We start from the raw sequence: 19,507 nt of genomic DNA on the forward strand, positions 1-19,507 counted from the left end.
TGAATGAAAACCAGAGGGAACGCAATTCAGGGAAAGCACATCCTGTCTCTACCCCACTCCCTGTAGGAAGTCAGTTGTGGTTCCCTCAGAACAAAGCATCTTGGGTAAATAAACACAGTTTCCTGGTCTGCCTTGTCTGGGTCCTCACTTATTCATTTACATCAAGTGAAGTATTACCATGCTGGCTTCCCTCATAGCTCAGTTGGTAAAGAATCCACCTGCAAAGCAGGAGACCCTGATTTGATGCCTGGGTTGGGAAGATCTGCTGGAGAAGGGATAGGCTACCCACTCCAGTATTCTTGGGCTTCCCTGGTGGCTCAGCTGGTAAAGAATCCGCCTGCAATGCAGGAGACCCTGATTCGATTCCTGGGCTGGGAAGATCTCCTGGAGAAGGGGAAAGGCTTCCCAACTCCAGTATTCTGGCCTGAGAAATCCATGGACTGTATAGTCCATGGGGTCGCAGAGTCAGACACGACTGAGTGATTTTCACTTTCATCCTTTTCACTTAAGAGGAAAGAAGATATAAAGTCACAAAAAGACATTTTACTTCCTGGAAAGGTAAACTGTCATTCCCTCAACGTTTAGACACATTAAAAAGAATTCTATAAGCAAGGAAACCAGAAAGGGGGCTCCATGTCACCAGTAATAAGTGGGAGTAGACACAGCTCCTACAGTTGAAAAAAGCATCATCATAGGAAACAGACTAGAAGACGCAAACCAAGAACAACTTCCTGAGCACCCTTACCACTGGGACCTGCAGACACCAGGAAGGACAGTCAAGAGTGTGGAACCAGCCAGCCGGCGTTTATCTTAGAGACAGAGGGCTCAATAATTGAAAATGTGTAAATGACGTCTATCTGCTAGTAAGATGTTATAAAGGTACAGATCTGACTTCAAAGTTGCTGCACGTAAAGACGTCTGTCTTCATGAAGACAGGAGACTTCATATCTGTCTCATGAAAAGAAGTGACAGGTTTTCTTATCACTACTACATTACATCAATTTACAGCCTTTGAATTTTTAATAATGGAACACTTAGATGTTCTGCTATTATCAAAAGATGAAATTTAGCCTTTCAGAAGGATTTTTGACATCATCCTGCATTTTATCATTCTATAAGAAGTGATGGAGTTTAATTACCACCTTTATCTTCAGAGTGATATAACTTGTGATTTGGAAGTTTCCTATGTCATTATGTCTTTTGAAAGAGAGATGATGACATCTCGTATTAAGCCCACAATTTATGTGATCTAATCTTTCTTTAGGGTTTTCCCTTGTGGCTCAGGGGTAAAGAATCTGCCTGCCAATGCCAGTTTGATCCCTGGATTGGGAAGATCCTCTGGAGAAGGAAATGGCAACCCACTCCAGTATTCTTGCCTGGGAAATCCCATGGACAGAGGAGCCTGGTGGTGGACCATAGTCCATAGGGTCGCAAAAGAGTCGGGCACGACTTAGCAACTAAACAGCAACATTTCCTTAAAATGAGTCCGTGATGCAAATACAGGTCCCCAATTCAGTTGCGTTGGCTCCTCCTCCCTGGGGTCACTAACATCCCTGCCCCTGTTGCTAATTCCACAAAGGCATCTTCACAAGTGACCGCAGCCTGCTTGTCCTCCCCGTCCTCCCTCTGCTTCTCTTCTCCACACTGACCTTCACCTCCGTGGAAAAACAGAGCCCCAGCAAATACATTCTCTCATTTCCTTCTTGCACAACGGAACAAAAAAGAGACTTTCCTGCCTCCTAAACAGTATGACTCTTGGCAAGATCACTCTTCTTCCCACTTGTAGCCTGATGCTGTGGATGTTTGGAAATGTACCGTTCCCGGTGTGTTGTCATAAAGAAAGTCATTTAAACCAGCCCTGCCGGGCTTCCCTGGTGGTGCGGTGGTAAAGAATCCACCTGCCAGTGCGGGAGATACGGGTTCCACTCCTGGTCCGGGACGATCCCGCATGCCGTGGAACAACGAAGCCTGCGCACCACAACTGCTGAGCTTGTGCTCCAGAGCCCGGGGACCACAGTTCCTGAGCACACGTGCCACAGGACTGAAGCCCGTGTGCCCTGGAGCCCACGCTCTGCTACAAGAGAAGCCACCACAATGAGAAGCCCGAGCACAGCAACTAGACAGCAGCCCCGCTCGCAGCAACTAGAGAAAAGCCTGCACAACAATGAAGACCCAGCACAGCCAAAAATAAAATAAATTTAAAAAGTAAAAATAAACCAGCCTTGCAGATAAACACTGCAGAGGCACCGGCCCGTAAAAATCGTCTCACCAGCTCACACCACATCAATCAGGTGACGCTATTTTCTGGTGAGTGATAAAATAGATAAAACTAAGATAATTTCAGGATTTCCTTGATGCAGATTGTTTGTGGCTCTACACACACAGTTATCTGCAAGATTAACTTCCAAGTAACGTTTTCAGTTATCATGCTAGTGCTTCACATAAACAACATTGGCAAAAGTAAATTTTCTGCCTGAAGAAACATATCCAGCTGTATTTCAGAAGGAAATGTTTAAGGTCATGTCGCATTGACAGAAAATCTTTGTGGCTATTAAGCCTGAAGCAGACAGAGGGCTAAATACAAGGTCCGGTTTGAGCTGCAGGTAACATTTACGTGTTTGACATTAACTGATAAAGTTTTGAGATTCAAGATTTGTGGGAGAAGCATCAGTGGGGGAAAAAAATGTCAATTCCAAGCCGACAAGGATACCATTGTTGAATAATCATTAATTATTGTTAATAATCGTTAATAATCAATGATATCAATATCAATAATCAATAATAACGTTAATAATCGTTAATAATCAATAATTATTGTTGAATAATCGTCAGGAAAGCAAGCAGATGAACAACTCTCACAAAAAGTATTCTAAAACTATATTACTTTGCTTGTTAGGAGTTGCAGGCATATGTTTTGAATTTTCTATCATTTTGTTTGTAGAAAGATTTGGAAGAGGATTATTTTATTGAAATATAAGGCTGGATTGAAAAACGTCCCTCTCAAAGGAATTAGTTAGTTGGGAGGAAGGGCTTCCACTGGCCAGCGTTTGGGTAGCCAGATCTGGGGAGTAACTGATGACTGTTTCCTGAATGTAACAGATGATGCTGGCCAGGTTGCCGGGATGCCAGCGTCAGGGGCTGGCAGAGCAAGTACCCTAGATTTCTGAGTCACTGGGCTTCCTAGGGGCTGAAAGTGACCCCAAAGTACACATGGTCCCGATCCCAGAGCATTTGCTAAAGGCTGGGAAATGAAAGACTATATCCTGAGCTCATCGCATGCTTGACAATAAGTTTTCCTCTTCTGAATCATGAAAAGTTAATGCAAACCGACCACAGTAACAGCAATATACTGCTCTCTGCCTGCTGCAGCTAGGGGGCTGGGACCCAGCTGAGGAAGTGACCTCTGCCCCGGGAACTGTGACGGTCCCATCCTGACTCTACTGCAGGTCCCAGGCGAGAGTGCACTGGGGCTATGGGAAGCGTGTCCCTCTGGCAGAACCAGGGCTCTTGGTCGGCAACTCACAAGAGCAGGACATGGCTGAATAGTTATCGAATGAGAGTGCATGGTGGTAGACAGGGCTCTCTGTTCTCCAAGCCACAGCCCAAGCTCTGGACAAGCAGAAGAGCCTACGGTTCCCCTGGGCTGGGTCCCTGTTCCTGTGCACCTTGGCCCCTGCTGTTCTGGACACAGGAAATCCCTTCCTCTCCTACCTTGGCAATGACTACTCCAGGGCAACCTTGTTTAGGACCCTTCCTGCTCTAACCACCACTCCCTCCAACCCTGCCCCAGGCTGAGCCCAAGGCCCTCCTCTTTTCCCACCAGATCACGGCCCTCCCCACAGCCCCAGGCACTGTGCAAGCTGCAAGTTACTGCACGCTATACATGTATATATTCATAGACATGAAATAGACAAGCTACAGTAGAGGACAACAAAATACCCACGCAGAAGGCATATTACTCTCCCCATTTTCACATGAGGAACAAGAGCTGAGCAACTTGCTGAAGGTTACCCTTTTAGAAAGTGGTCCATTCAATGCCCCTGGACCCCCAAGAGGGCCTTATGTCCTAATCCTTGAACCCTGTGACTATGCGACCTAACTTGGCAGAAGGGACTTTGAGGATGTGATTAAGAAATCGAGATGGGAAACGATGCTGGGCAACCTGGATGGTCCAATATAATCCCAAGAGTTCTTGTAAGAGGGAGGCAGAGGATCAAAGTCAGAGATAGAGATCTGACCGCAGAAGTGGAAGTCACAGAGACAGAGATTTGAAGATTCTGTTCTGCTGGCTTTGAAGGAGGGTGAAGGGGCCACGAGCTAAGAATCGCGGACAGCCCCTCAAAGTTGGAAAAGGCCAGCAAACAGATGGTCCCCCAGAGCCTCCAAAGGTAACACTGCTCTGCCAGCATCTTCATTTTAGGACTTCTGACCCCAGGAACTAGAAGATGATAAAGGCGTGGTGTCATAAGCCACTGTGAGAGCAGACACAGGAAGCTTACCCGGTGTCCGTGAACTGGAGAGCTAGGCTGTTGCACTGATATAAGGAGAGGAACACTCTTCATTAGCAAAGCGGGTGGTTGAAGGCCCTTTTAAGAACCCCCAGGTACAGGGAGCCCCTGAAGCTTCTGGCACCAAGTCTCAGTGCTCCTGAGGGTATCAGTGTGATGACTGCAAGTACTAAGAGGGTCAAGAGAGATGGATCCCAAGAAGCCACCAGCCCGGGGGACTCTCCCAACCTAGTCCCCACGCCGGTTATTTCCAGGAACTGGGCACTTCTGACATCAGAGATGTGTAGTTTGTGTGCTATGCCCCTCAGAGGAAGCCCGCCGTTGCTGGGCAAGGGCCCCCTCCGTCACAAGGGTGAGTGGGAGGGGAGAGAAGGGGCCAGCCCGGACCCTGGGGCCGCAGGCCCCACCGTTGCTCGCAAGGACGTGGCAGGTCCAAGCAGGTAACTCCCTACCGCTTCTGCTCTGGAGAAGCTCAGCCTGTGAGTCACGCTGTCAAGTCTGTCCGCCTCTCTCTCCCTGGTCAGGCAGCTCAAGAAGGACTAATCAGATGAGATAATGAACACCAGCCTCGGTCACCATGAATCACAGGCCCGCAGCCAGCTGAGTCACTCAGTGGCAGGGCTGAGAGAGCTGTGGGGCTCCGTCTGAGCTCACCCTGGAGCCGGGGCCAGATGCTCTAAGTCAGCAGGGCACCCAAGGCCGCGCTTTCCTCCAACAGCTCCGAGTGCTGTGTGTGCTCTGGCCCCAGAACGCTGCTTGGAAGGGAGCGTTGCAACTAAGTCCCCTGTAACTCAAGACGGGGAGATTACCGAGTCTGGGGAGAGGCTGGGCAGGCACGGCCACTAGGGATGCTTCGGGCCACAAAGGTTTGGCCTGGGGAAGCAGCGCTGACCCAAAGTGACCCCACTCAGCTAAAAGGTGTCCGGTCACTCAGCCATTCAGAGCCCATACAACCGTGTGATGTGCAGATAGTGAGTGCCTCCTCAGCGCTTGTCATCGGGAAGCATTTGAAGCTGTGAGTCCTACCTTGCCTGGAGGCCCTCCTGTCCAGCTGGGGAGGAGGTCTGGGGGCTGGTCAGGTTCCAAAGCCCAAGCACTAAGGCTCCGGGTACCGCCACTTCCTCTTTCTACCCACCCAAGTTCCTCAGCTGACTCACTGGAAAAGCCCCTGATGCTGGGAAAGATTGAAGGCAGGAGGAGAAAGGGGTGACAGAGGATGAGATGGTAGGATGGCGTCACCGACTCGATGGGCATGAGTTTGAGCAAACTCGAGGAGATCATGAAGGACAGGGAAGCCTGGCAGGCTATAGTCCACGGGGTCGCAGAGTCAGACGTGACTTGGTGACTGAACAAGAAGCTCATCAGCGGAGCCTGAGGCCTTGGGAGAACTTTCAGAGAACGAGATAAATGGAGGCATGGTGAACGCCTTGTTGCTGCATCCGGGCTGCGCTCTCTTCTCCTTCAGAAGGTCCCCGGTGCACAGGAGCACTGGCTTGGCTGCAGGATGGTGGTAGTGGGCTCCACGAGAGCCCCCAGTCCTAAGCAATGTCCGCTCTGTCCTCCATACTCAGGCCATTGCTTCCACATCATGCTTCAAACCCAAGCTGAGGTTCAGTCACTGTTATTTGCCCTCATCACTCCTAAACCCCAAACCCCACCATCAAAGTCGGACAGAGGCCCGTTGGCTCTCTCTCCCCTACAGAGCCCGAGCTGGCCTGGCCCCCTGCCTGGGCCTGGCTGACCACAGAGGCCTTGCCACAGCTGGGGCCTCTGGCCAGAACCAAGGCTGCCCTGCAGCCAATGGGAAGGGGCAGAAGAAAGACAAGATCACTGACACGGTCTTGGAAAATACCTGCTGTGGAATTCACTGTCAGAATACTGGGTGCAGGAACAAGGGGCCAACCCCGGGGTGACGAGCTCCTGCTCTGGGCCGCCCTGCCCTAGGCCCTGGGTCTCTGGCCCCGGAAGATGGGGCAACGGAGGACAGAGACACAGAAGGGACGGGGCCTTCCCCCTTTCACTTCTGAGCATCTGTTTAATGTTAGAGCTTCTGTGGAACTTGGGTTCGAGGCCTGGCTCTTTGGGGTGACAGCCTAGCACGGGAACTCGGCTGGACTCGGTCACAATCCCAGCCTCGCGACCTTGGGAAATGACTTCCGGCCTCTGAGTCTGAGCTTCTGCCTTCCGTAAAGCTGCGGTCATTGTCTCCACCTCAGGCGTCCTGTCCTGGGAGGTTTACGCAAACCAGGCTGAGCCCAGGTCCAGGGGCCCGTGGGCAGGAAGTGATGAACCATCTCTCAGGGACCCGACCACAGAGGCCGCTTCCTGGCTACCTTCCCACCTGGGTGCTTTTTTTCTGGGACACACGCCTCTGTCCCTCTGCTTTCAGAACAAAAAGGCATTCAAGGCCCTTGAACACCTGTCTCCGAGCTCTTCCTCTGGCGTCCAGGCCTCCCACGCTGGGCCCTCCCTCTGAACATCCTTCCCCATCACAGACGCACGCATCAGCTCGGCTCTGGCCTTCCTGAGGCAGCCCCCCCACCCCCCACCGCCCCTCGCCCCCTGGCTGCACCGACGTCCTCTCTGGCACCCTCTGCCTGCGGCTGGGGCTGTCATTCAAGCGTCAAGAAGGACTTGGCGCACAATCAGGGTTGTGGGCGGGGATGTCCTGCCGCGTGTCTGCCCAGCTCCCTGTTAAGCCGTCTGAGGGCAGCGGTCCTGGCTGATTCAGCCCTGTCTCCCCACGGGCACACGGAAGGTACTCATACGTCTCTGGCCAGACCATTCTGTTGTGCCTTGGGGCGGGCTCCAGACAGCACCCACTTTTGCGTGCCCTGCGCCAAGCAGGCCCCGGTCGCACCACAAAGCCCATCACTTCAGCCCAACAGAAGGAAGGTTCTCGATAGCACGCTCTGGGAGGGATGCTCACGGAAACAGAGGGCGGGCTTCGCAGCCTCAGCCCCCAGGTTGGTGGGGGCCACGTACCTGGTCCCCAGAGGGTGACGCACTGCTGCTCATGGGTCTGGCAGATGCCATTGTAGCAGTAGCCATCCACCTCCTGGCATGGGTGCCCATCGTGCAGGTACACATTGGCTGGGCAGTGAGGACTGGCCCCAGTGCAGAACTCCGGGAGGTCGCAGGCGTTGCTGGGGTCCCTACACGCGGTTCCCGCCGGCTTCAGCTGCAAGGAGAGGGCAGTTTATAAGCACCTAACTGCAGGAAACGGGGAAGAGTGGTCCCAGTAACACTCTGGGTAGATGGGAGCAGGGCTACCCCGTGTAGCCTCATGTAGACGGGTGCAGACTTCAAAGGAAGTTCCCTTTACTGAAGGGAGAGCTCGTTAAGTAAACAGTCTCCCTCTGGGATTCACCTTTCCACTGTGGGTGGTAGGGGCAACTAAGATGCAGCTCTTTTTAACTTCCTGCAACATCAAGTTTTCCTGGTAAGCAGACAAGCTGGACGCTGGCCCCTGGGCCTTGGAGGAGTGGGGTGCTACCTGATGGACCCATCGATTCTTAAGAACAAGATCTCTGGTCACCAACACCATCACTTGTTTTAAGATGACATTTGCACTTAAAGCATTCACTTTTGTGGGCAAGATGACAAAAATCATCCCAAGGGCATACTTGCAACAGTGATTTTACTTTGCAATCAAATCACAGAGCTGGAAACCTGTCTGTAGGACTTTACAGGGGCAGGGAGAGAAGTAGTAAACCAGAGGAGCCACACAGGATGTTAAGGGACCATGCAAACGATGCCTCATCTTTTTGATGTTGAGGAGCGTATGGCTCAGGGTAGCTTGTCTGAGGTTATAGAGCCAGTGACCAGCCCCGCCTCAAAGCCCCCTCTCCAGGGACTTCACCACCAGCAGCTGCAAGCCAGGCGTGTCAGCTTCTTTAACATCCCCATGAGCTAATCACAGGAAAGGGGTGAAGGATACTTTAAGCTGAATGTGAAATGTCACAGTGCACTTTGGAAACACTGCGCTTCTGCCTGGGTGGCTAAGAGGGAGTTTCCTGCAAGCAGAAGGTCAAGATCAATTGCTTAATTAAAAGGAAATAAAACTCTACCCTTGGAACATCTGAATCAAAAGCTCAGACTTCGACTCTGCCAGATCTCAGCTCTGAACAGTGAGACAAACGATGGAACTGCCAACACGAATGCAGTCAGGGTGGCAGAGTCTAAAACTGCCAACTTGGCTGGGCTGGGTCAGCCAGCACCTTCTGTCGGGGGTCGTCAAGAGCAAGATGCTGAGGTCGTGGAGAACAACCCACCCAGCACCTCAGCCAGCAGGCAGACATTCTTGGGATGGAGTGGAGGGACCTGATGTGAGTACTCCCTGCTAGAGGGGGAACTGGTTCTCAAAGACTTTCTCCAACAGCACGACCAGAACAGTTAATGGGGAGCCTGAGTTTTTTGGTCCAATTCCTTTCCAGCTCATAAATTATTTACTACAGATGACTTAGCATTAAAATGTGCATTTCACACAAAGATTAGAAGATAATAAAAATAGGAGGTAGAGAGTACCAGCTTGCATGATGAGGACCACAGTTTCCCCAGCAGTGAGCGCTGGGAAATCACCCTGCCCTGTAGCTAGCCCTGCGTTGGTGTTGAACCTGCAGAACCCATGGGTGACCTTGGGAGCAGGAGGACTCACCCGGCAGTTTTCACAGCACAGTCCGTGCGCGCAGACAGCGTCTGGCTTCAGGGCACAGGTGGTGGCATTGCAGCAGAGATTCTGACATTCCTGGAGACGGGAAGAGGTTTGACAGGGTCACCGGGGGGCCACTACTCACCAAAAGAGAAGGTTGCACCTTCACTGACTGGAAAGGGAAGAAAGAACCCGAGGGCCTGGCTCTTGAGCTGAAAACCAGCCTGACCGAGGATTATCTTCCTTTGGAAGAAAGCAGAGCTTCTGGTAAGTGTTTATGAACTGCCTGGGAGTGCATGTCCCTGGGAAAAGTCAGTAGCACTCAAGCATCTTTCACGATGGGGTGAGGGATGGGGACAGAAGGCTGGCTGGCTCCAGAGGCCATTCGCATCGGCAGCGGGTGGGGCCGTGTGTATGTCTTCGAGGACCGCAGGCCTCAATGCAGTGACCTGTATCAGGATCACTGGAGCCTTTGAATGTGTTTAAAAGTCTCCATAGATGCATACAAACTTAACTCTTCAAAGACTGACCCAGAGTTTAACCGAGAGCACAGTGGCAGGAAATGAAGTCAAACTAGTTGTGTTTGAACCACAGCAGTCCAACCTGGAGCTGCAGCTGGACTCTCGGTCAGCACAGGGAGGGTGTCTCACCCACCAAGACACTCCTCAGGTCAGAAAAGCGCCTCAGAATGAGCAAGAGACCGGAAGGAGGTCTGTGGGCTGTGCCCATAGATTTGCAAGGGATTTAAACAGGTCAAATGGTAGATGGATGGTCCTCTCTGAGATAAACACGAGAGAGGAAGTGAACTCCTGTGTTATGCTGCATTTCACAGGTACCCAAGTTTTTGTCACATAAAGAAACAAGAGGCTATAGTTTTGCTTAGCTCTCAACAGAAGGCCTGCACATATCTATTCAATGTATTTATGACATCGTGGGCTTTAGGACATTCTGGTAACTTGGAGTTGACACACTTTAGAAGAAATTGAACTGCCATTAGAAAGGGGAGCTCAACAGAATCTTCAGAATTGAGTTGATCAATGTCCCTTTATTTTCTCTTATATATGGTTTGTGCTGAAGAATTTATGTTATTGGCTACAGGCCCATCACATACTATTTTCATAGTGTAACAGTTTACTCCCCAAACCATCTCCCATGAATGAATTTATCATCAGTATCATAAATGCAGTGAATAAAACATTGATAACCCAGAAGATTTATGGCTCAACCAGGATATGTCAACTGTATCCCGTGTAAAACTCTATGAATGATGTTCCCAGTGACTGCTCACTCCTATTACACATACACCCCAGGTTATTCAATTTTAAATTTGCTCAAGGACTTCATAAACATCCAGAGTGTGTAATATATACAGTAGGAGAAAACTGCCAACCTGAAGCCAATACTGTAACTTTCAGGATAGTAAGGAATTCCAACTCATGGATTTACAAGCCTAAAACATTCAGGAACTTGTTGTGTTTTTATAAGCGGAGTCCATCAGTGGTAATGCTGATCAGTGTCACTGCAGGTGTGACGATGCTGTCCTGTACGGATGCGCTAAATGGCTCTTCTAATGGCACGTGGGCTGCTGACAGATCACAGACTCCCTTGCACTTCTAAGGTAAATCAGCCATCCTAAAACTCGTTTGTAAGACCCTTTAAGAACCAGGTCCCAATCCCCCTGACGAAACTGCTAAATAATATACACAGAAGTTCAAATGGAAACGAAGCCAAATAGCATGGTTTTGACTTCAAAAGGGATTGATAATGTGAGCAAGATAACTAAGTTTAAAAGATATTTGCAAGCTACTGGCATGCAATTGACTTTAAACAAGGAGATAAGGCTGCTTTTTCAACCCTATTAGCTTGGAAGAATGAGCGAGTTGTCAGGAAACCCTTATGGTGGATATAAATCTAATGTCCCGGACTCAAGGCTTCAGTACTCACTTGCCTTTTAACTACCCAGAATCTATTTCTTCTGCAGAACTCTGTTTATCAGAAGAGACAAATGCTTCATCCGTTGGTGCAGCTATTATTTTAGTGTTCAGTAGAGAAGTTCAACAGAGTTGACAAACGCTCAGCCTCCAACGACTGAAGAGTAATGAAGCCGTGAGAGGATTTTCAGCAAATGCCCTGATTGTCATTCTTGGGTTGTAGGTAGTAGGCAGAGGTTCCTAGTAACCATGAACTGGGCTGAGGTAACAATGCATCTTCTTGAAAAGAGTGGCCATTATTTCTGAGAGCAGAAGCTGGGTCCCATCGTGAGCTGGGACAGTGGTTCTGACCCATTTACTCACCGAGGTGGTGACACCAGAGTGGTGGTGTCCAGGGATGCATGGGCTGATAGGAAACAAAGGCATGATGGTTATTTACCGTGCTTGAGCGCTGAGTGGGGGAATAAAGAACCCAGGTTCACTAAAGTATTGGTCAGTTTGGAACCTGGAAATGGGCTTTCATACCATCAGAGCGCAGTGTGACCTTAAACCTTAAAAAGTCAACAAATAAAAAAAATTAAAAATTAGAAAACTAAAAATTGAGGCAAAAAGCTTGCCCGTGACTTTCAAAGATTTCTTGGGAGAAAGAACTCTGGATGAAGAGATTGAGAGTTCTCTTCAGATATCAAGGACTTATTAAATGAGGGCCCTCCACATAGAATAACATGCAGGGAGAGTATAGCTCTGCCTAAGCAAGGAGTCTGGGTTCATAAAAATCTGTCCTGCAAGGCAGTAAGTTGCCTGGAGAGACAGTAACCTCCCTGTCAAAGCTGAATGACTCCTTGATGGGGGTAAAAGAGAAGGTCACAATATCCATGGCAAATTTCAGGCACTCAAAGATTTGCTGATGCGATGCTGGTGACGGCAGTGGAGATGAAGATGAGGCGGTGGTGGAAATGACAACAGTGATGTGGTAGAAATGGTAACCGTGGTGACATTCACCCTGCTGATGTGGAGGGAGGAAGGGATGCCGGTGGTCATGCTGGTCTATGGAATAAATGACTCTGGTAATAGAGTCATCCCAAACCTGAGAGTTCATGGCTTCAGGGAGAGCTGCCAAATTTATTCAAATTAATAAACAATTACAAGGAGCTCAAACAAAAGATAAACCATTTCAAGTCAACCTGACCTCTCCTGAGAAACAGGAGTAATTTAAACTGTTTTTTTTCCTTTAAGCAATTAGAAAAAAATCTCTGAACAATTTCCCCTTTGTATAACCTATCCCATGATGGTTTCAAGTTTTCCTCCACTCATCAAAAAGAGTTTCTGTAAGGCCATAATTAGGATTTTGTTCCTGTGTAGTAACCAAGCTTTGTGTGCTGTGAGCAAAATTAAACAGCCTCATGGACAGCGCCGTGACCCTGGGTGAATCCTGAATTTAGCAAGGGCACAGAAACACTTGATCAACCTGCCTCTTCAACCCCCGTCCCCGAACACTTATATTCACTTTTAATATTCTTACAGGAATGGTCAGATAGAGTCCAAGATTATTCCTGCTGCCATGGAAAAGCTCAGAGGATTGGAGAGGGTGGGATATGATGAGGAGTCCACAACCAGCTGTTTGTCTGATGAACACAGCGATGCAAGGGAAGTCTCAGAATCTCAGCACAAGTCTCCTTCCATCCTAGAATCCCCCTTTGAGAGCAGCCCTCCAAGATGTGCTCTTCCTAAGCCCTCACCAGGCCCATTTGTGAATTTAGCTAATACCCACCTTGAACTTGTCTACCACTGCAGCTTGCATAAGCTCCCAGAGCGGGACTCGCACGTGTAGACAGCCTGCTATGCAACCGGGTGACTTTGATTTATTCTAAACACAACCTTCTCCAAACTTTGAGGGGGCTCTTGTTTTACCAGGCAGTCTCGCTGTGCCCTTTCTCTCTCCTTCCCAAGATTATTCAGAGATTTAAAAAAAAAAAATGGCTGCTACAATTTTGATGTTGATTAACTTTACCCTGGGCCCTATGAAAGCACGAAAATGTCCTGACAGTGGCTGGAAAGCAGGGTGAAATAAGCCTTTTGCTGGATTAAAAATGTTCTCTGCTCTGGCTTATTGCTTCTGAAAGCTGACAAGCTGAGAGGCAGGAGACTGGGAGCCTCAGGTCACACATACAGAGGAGGCTGCAGAGACAAGGGCAGAATTTCAACTCGGGAGGCCGCTCTTGGTTAAACATGAACGCTGCTTATTCAAATTCCCCTCGGGCTGCACACCTTGCAGAGAGAAAGACTTGGGGCTTACTAGCCATTTGAAGCCAGCATTCCAAGGCTTTCTTCTCTGTCAAATTCAAAGCTAAATGCTTTTTCATTGTTCTTGTCCTCATCTTCCCAAGACTGCCGTGTCCTTCAACAGAGAAGATTCTTTATCTCTTTAAACCAGTGATACAGCTTAATTCACGTAATACTTAGCATTCAAGAAGGCCAGCCTGGCTTATGAAGCTTGCTCAAGGTGGCCCTAGGACTTTCCCATCCTGATTCTCCAGCACTATTCAAATTCTTGCTGGTTGGCCCAGCTGTAAACGTGAGACAAATGTCCTGTAAACGTTTCTCTTACCTCTGGTTCCCCACAGTCACATTCCTCTCCTTCTTCAACGTATCCATTCCCGCACTTCTGGCCCCCGAAGGACTGCTTCACTTCCGGCAGGTTGAACAGACACATGCCCATGCCCTTCTGCAGGCTGGCCTCCAGGTCCTTCCTGCTGCAGCTGCTGAACATCATGGGGAATGGGAACCTGCAGGAAGGAGGCCGGATGTCAGTCGTCAGGGAACAGAATGGGCTGTGCATCACCCTTCTTGTGCCAGTGCACGTGGTACCCACGGGCATCATCTGGGCGGGTGGTCACTCTCTCAGTGAACAAAAGCTTGAATGCTCTAAAATGAGGCACCTTCTAAACCCTGCGTCCAATCCTGCACCGTTCCAGCACCACTGAATGAGGAAGTGCTACCGGCTCATTCATATCTTGGCTCTTTGTGATCCCGTGAACTGTAGCCTGCCAGGCTCCTCTCTGTCCACAGAATTCTCCAGGAGAGAATACTGGAGTGGTTTGCCGTTCCCTTCTCCAGGGGATCTTCCTGACCCAGAGATGGAACCTGGGTCTCCTGCATTGCAGGCAGATTCTTTACCGTCTAAGCCACGGGTGCTTTATCCCCCAAGAAATGATCCTTGGATGGTTTTCAAATCGACAACTCTAGACAGTGTCTCATTGCAGACATCATTAATAGTTCTGTGTGAAATGATATGATGGAGAGTGAAGACTCAGGACCCGTAGCTTGTAATATAACTATGTGAGGAAGTTTTCTAACTTCATTGCTCGGAATGGCCATCATCAGAAAGTCTACACATAATAAAGGCTGGAGAGGGTGTGGAGAAGAGGGAGCCCTCCTACACTGTTGGTGGGGATGTAAATTGGTGCAGCTAGTAGGGAGAACAGCATGGAGGGTCCTTAAAAACACTAAAAATAGAGTTACCGTATGATTCTGCAATCCCACTCCTGGACATATATCCAGAAAAGATGAAGACTAATTTAAAAAGGACACATGCAACCTATGTTTATAGCGGCAATATTTACGATAGCCAACATGTGGGAACAACCTAAATGCTCATCAATAGATGAATGGATGAAGAAGGTGTGGTCCATATATGTACAAGGGACTATTACTCAGCCATAAAAAGGATGAACAATGCCATCTGCACCAACATGGATGGACGTAGAGATTACCATATTAAGAGAATTCAGAGAAAGACAAATCACCTGATATCACTTATATGTGGAATATAAAAAATAATAAAAATAAACTTATTTACAGAAATAGACTCTCAGACATAGAAAACAAACTTATGGTTACCAAAGCAGAAGGGAGAGAGGGATAGATTAGGGGGTTGGGGTTAGCAGATAACAAACTACTGTATATAAAACAGATAACCAACAAGGAGAAGATTCTTGAGAGTCCCTTGGGCTGCAAGGAGATCAAACCGTCAAACCTAAAGGAAATCAACCCTGAATATTCATTGGATGAACTGATGCTGAAGCTCCAATACTTTGGCCACTTGATGTAAAGATCTGATTCACTGGAAAAAGACCCTGATCCTGGGAAAGATTGAAGGCAGAAGAAGAAGGGGACGACAGGGGATGAGATGGCTGGATGGCATCACCAACTCGATGGACATGAGTTTGAGCAAGCTCTGCGAGCTGGTGATGGACAGGGAAGCCTGGTGTGCTATAGCCCATGGGGTCTCAAAGAGTTGGATGCGACTGAACAACAAAACCAACAAGACCTAATATATAGCACAGGGAATGATATATTAATACATATCTTTTAACAACCTATAATGAAAAGAATCAAAAAGTATATATAACTGAATTACTTCACTGTACACTAGAAACTAACACATTGTAAATCAACTATACTTCAATTAAAAATAGTAATAAAGGCAATTGCTACCCTGAGGCAGGGGGAAGGTACAAATGACTGAGCTTATCAGCTCCCTGGCTTCACGGACATCATTTCCACAGGGGGACAGTGGTCAGAGCACAGCTGATACTGGTTTGGACCCATGAAGGGCAAATTGCTGTCTCCTCAGGCACAGCCTTAAAAGAACAGAGGAGGTCAGAAGTGCGGGTCCTGCTCTTGTCTCTAAAAACCAGGCCTGCAAAGGATGTGGCCAAGTTGGCCGATGTCCCCACAAAGCTCAATCTCTCCCTTCCCTGGCCGCGAGGGGTGTGCCAGCCCCCTCACACCTGGACGGGCTGTGTGACAATTCTTGGTGATGGAATTAGCAGGGGTGAAATGGCATGCAATTAAGTGGAGATTCCTTCCTATTCCCCGTGGCCAGCTGAGTTCAGAGCATTCCAGCATCCTAGCAGGGAATGAGGCAGAACGTCACCTGCTCCCGACTCACCACACAGCGCAGATCCCCACAGCAGCACACGGAAGGGAACCCCCGCCCAGGACGGTAAGCCACTGGAAACTGGGGCTTCTTCCTACAGCTGCTAGTGTTCCCTAACATATACACAACATCTGACTCTCTTACGAACGCATTTCCCCATGCCTTAGGCAGCAATTATAAGGGCTAAGCCCACCAGAAACCCAAGTTTTATCACTTAGTGAGCCAGCAGAGCCTGCCCACCAGCAAGCCCAAGCATCCTCTCCCACGCTGACGTTTAGAGGATGACATTATGATTGGATCCCAGTCAACTGGCCAAACCAACGCGTGCTGCTCTGTCTCCCTGAGGATGACAGACTAGCCACCATTCAATGACTGAATCTGGAAATATTTCAAGACCGTGATGAGTTCCAGGGCCAAATGGGTAACCCTCCTGTCTCCCCAAGTGTTTTCTATCAATCTCAGTTATTAACTCTGAAGTATAATTCTAATCTACAGGCAAATTAATACATGCAAAGTCTTGCTCTCGGATACACCAGCAATAAACCAAGACTTATCTGGAGTGCTGTAACAAAGTTCCTTTTGAACTCTCTGTAACTTTCCTGGGCAGACAGACTGATTATTCCTGGTATCAAAGTGATGCTGAATAGCTTAAGATGACGAACCATAAGAAAGAGTGTAATTCTGTCCATTGAGAAGGGCTTTGTGTGGAAAATACGATGTATTGCACAGGGGATAGAAAACAGTCCTTTGCAGTAGAAGAGATTGAACCTTCTCCTGTGTGAGCTTTTCCCAGAATGCCCCATCTCAGGCCTGATCCTGGAGGCTAAATCTCACTCTCATGCCAACAATGCCTAACCAGGTGTTGTGATGAGAGCTTGCCAGTTCATTCTGGGAGGAAACTGATTTCTAGAAAACGGTAACAGGGAGTTAGGAGAGGCACTTGGATCGACTGTGAGCCTCGGGAAGGGTTTACACCAAGATTCACAGCAGCTGAGAGAAGCCCAGTGAAGGAGGGGTTATCAACCACCCAGTTCCCAAGGCAGCAAGACATGTGCAGGGCTGAGACCAGCTCCAGGCACAGCTCCGACAAGCACTCCGATCTCACTGTCTTTCAAAACAAATACATTTTGATTTTTTTTTTTTAGTGGGGGTTGACATTAAAAAAGGAACAGAAACAAGATGAGTGAGATCAGTGTAAGTTCAGCATTTAAATTCAGAGCATCTGGGAGAGGAGAACAGATCACTAGTAGCAAAAAATGACTGCGTGTCTGTGCTGGGTATGGTCAGATAAGACTCGAGTTATCTGTGTAACAGGACGTTTCTTGTTCTTAGGTTTTTTTTTTTTTCCTTTCTCCTATTCTGTTGAAGGACAAAGCCCAGATGCTCTTAAAAGTTTTTTCTTGTTTCGTGTCATGGATAACATCCATCCAATTCACAGCTTCTCAACCTTGCTCTGAGGAAGACTGTCCAGGCACTAATTCCTCGAGGTGCCTCCGTCTGCTTGTTTTTTAACTTTATTTTTAACGGGAGGATGATTGCTTTACAATGTTGCATTGGTTTCTGCCATACATCAGCATGAATCAGCTGTAGGTACCCACCCATCCGCTTGCTCTTGAACTCCCTCCGCCCACCCCATCCCACCCCTCTAGGCTGTCATAGAGAGGTCCCTGTTTTAACAACAGAACAGCATGGCCACGAGGTGTGGAGGAGGTCACTGACAGCGGTCCTTTGTTCCATCACTCCCAGCACAGAGCTGGGTCTTACACCACGCAGCCCAGTTTCACCGGCGCGACACCTGACTTCAAAGTTGGGACAAGGAAAACCTCCACCAGCTGCCAGCTCACAGCTCCTGCCCTGAGCACAGTGAGTGGGGTATCTTTCCCTCCGATCTGGACCTTCCTGACTCGCTCCGAGGGAGCCCAGGGCTGTAAGACCCTTTAGGAAGGCTGCAACCCTTCCCCATACTTTCCCATACAGTCCTCTCCATGGGGACTGGTCAACATTTCCCCTCTAACGGAGAATGGAAAAAGGCCACTTGCATCCTACAAGACCTCTCATTGGATGACAAATGGCGATGTGACCAGGGAGCGTTCTGCACCTGCCTTCATCCTTTCATGATTTCTCATCATGGGGAACAGTGACTATTTCTCTCTGATAGAATATTCCTGAGCCTTACTGGGGGACATTTAGAGAAAGTCAGGCTTTGGAGGAATAAGAGCAGAGAGTAACCTGTCACTCATCATTCAATTATGCAAGTATTTATTCAACACCTGAGTGCAAAGCATTGTACCAGGTCCTGGAGAGACCGGAGTGAATAAAACACACACCTGAATCTTGGCCATGGTGGAGCTTGCATCTGGTGGGGCAGGCAGATAATACAGAAGATAAGGGAGTAAATTATGTGTTAGAAAGGAATGAACACGAAGGAGAAAAGTAAGACAGGTCAGGGGGCAAGGATATAGGAGGTCTTGACCTCTTAGGGGAAGATGATCAGGGAAGACCGCACAGGAAGGCAGGCATTTGGGATGTGAGGGAAGAAGCTGGATGCACCAGGAGGAAGAATGTTCTAGGCAGAGGGAGGAGCCGGTGCAAAGGGGTATGGGCAGGTGTGACAGTCCTAGAGGACTTTGTTCAGCAGACAGCAGCAGGTTCTTCTTTCAGTGACACATACCCAGAGGAGCGACCCCCTCCCCAGAGAAGACTCCTAGGCCCTCTGAGGTCAGGTGGATGGCAAAAGATGACCATGGAACATCATTAAAGGGGGAGAGGAGCATTGCCCTGCATGGACCAGGCATTGATAACTGCTTAAGGTACTTTTCATAATAATTTCAAACTAGTATTCCTCCCACATTTTTTTTAAACCAAACTAGTTTTGACTGACAAACAAGGGTCTGATGCTGGAGTCCTCCTGGTTGACCAGTGTGGCAGGGAAGAAGAGAGTACCTAAAAACTATACCTAACCCAATGTGCCCTGGAGAGAGACAGAATTCAGTCATCTAAAATGGTTTCATGCAAATCAGAACTACCATGAAGTACCGCCTCACACCAGTCAGAACAGCCACCATCGCAAAACCTACAACTAACAAATACTGGACAAGGTGTGGAGAAAAGGGAGCCCTCCTACACTGTTGGTAGGAATATGAACTGGAGTAGCCCCTACGGAGAACAGTATGGAGGTTTCTCAAAAAAACTAGAGTTGCCGTATGATCAAGCAATCCCACTCCTGGGCATACATGCAAACAAAACTGTATCCAAAACGATACACGTACTCCTATGTTCACAGCATCACCATTCACAATAGCCAAGACGTGAAAGCAACCTAAATGTCCATCAGCAGAGGAACGGATAAAGCAGACGTGGCACATCATACCACGGTGTGTTCAGTTCAGTTCAGTCGCTCAGTCGTGTCCGACTCTGCGATCCCGTGAATCGCAGCACGCCAGGCCTCCCTGTCCATCACCAACTCCCAGAGTTC

General features: G+C 48.6%; 1 protein-coding gene across 4 annotated transcripts in view; it reads right to left on the reverse strand.

The window, feature by feature from the left end:
• ADAM12 (ADAM metallopeptidase domain 12) overlaps window positions 1–19,507 on the reverse strand; it is a 394,287-nt gene that overhangs the window by 51,421 nt on the left and 323,359 nt on the right. For 3 of the 4 annotated variants that reach the window (XM_086378404.1, XM_086378406.1, XM_086378408.1), the window contains 3 exons: window positions 13,699–13,876; window positions 9,166–9,255; window positions 7,494–7,689 (listed from right to left, as the gene is read on the reverse strand). In XM_086378404.1, the coding sequence (XP_086234530.1) occupies window positions 7,494–7,689; window positions 9,166–9,255; window positions 13,699–13,876 (464 nt within the window). Of the gene's footprint in view, window positions 1–7,493; window positions 7,690–9,165; window positions 9,256–13,698; window positions 13,877–16,044; window positions 16,183–19,507 lie in introns of those variants that run through there. The other variant, XM_086378407.1, reaches the window with a different exon arrangement.

The sequence above is a fragment of the Bos grunniens genome, chromosome 26, assembly GCF_055505025.1.
Source record: "Bos grunniens cultivar Pamir isolate PY7600 chromosome 26, Bosgru_T2T1.0, whole genome shotgun sequence".
NCBI lineage: Eukaryota > Metazoa > Chordata > Mammalia > Artiodactyla > Bovidae > Bos > Bos grunniens.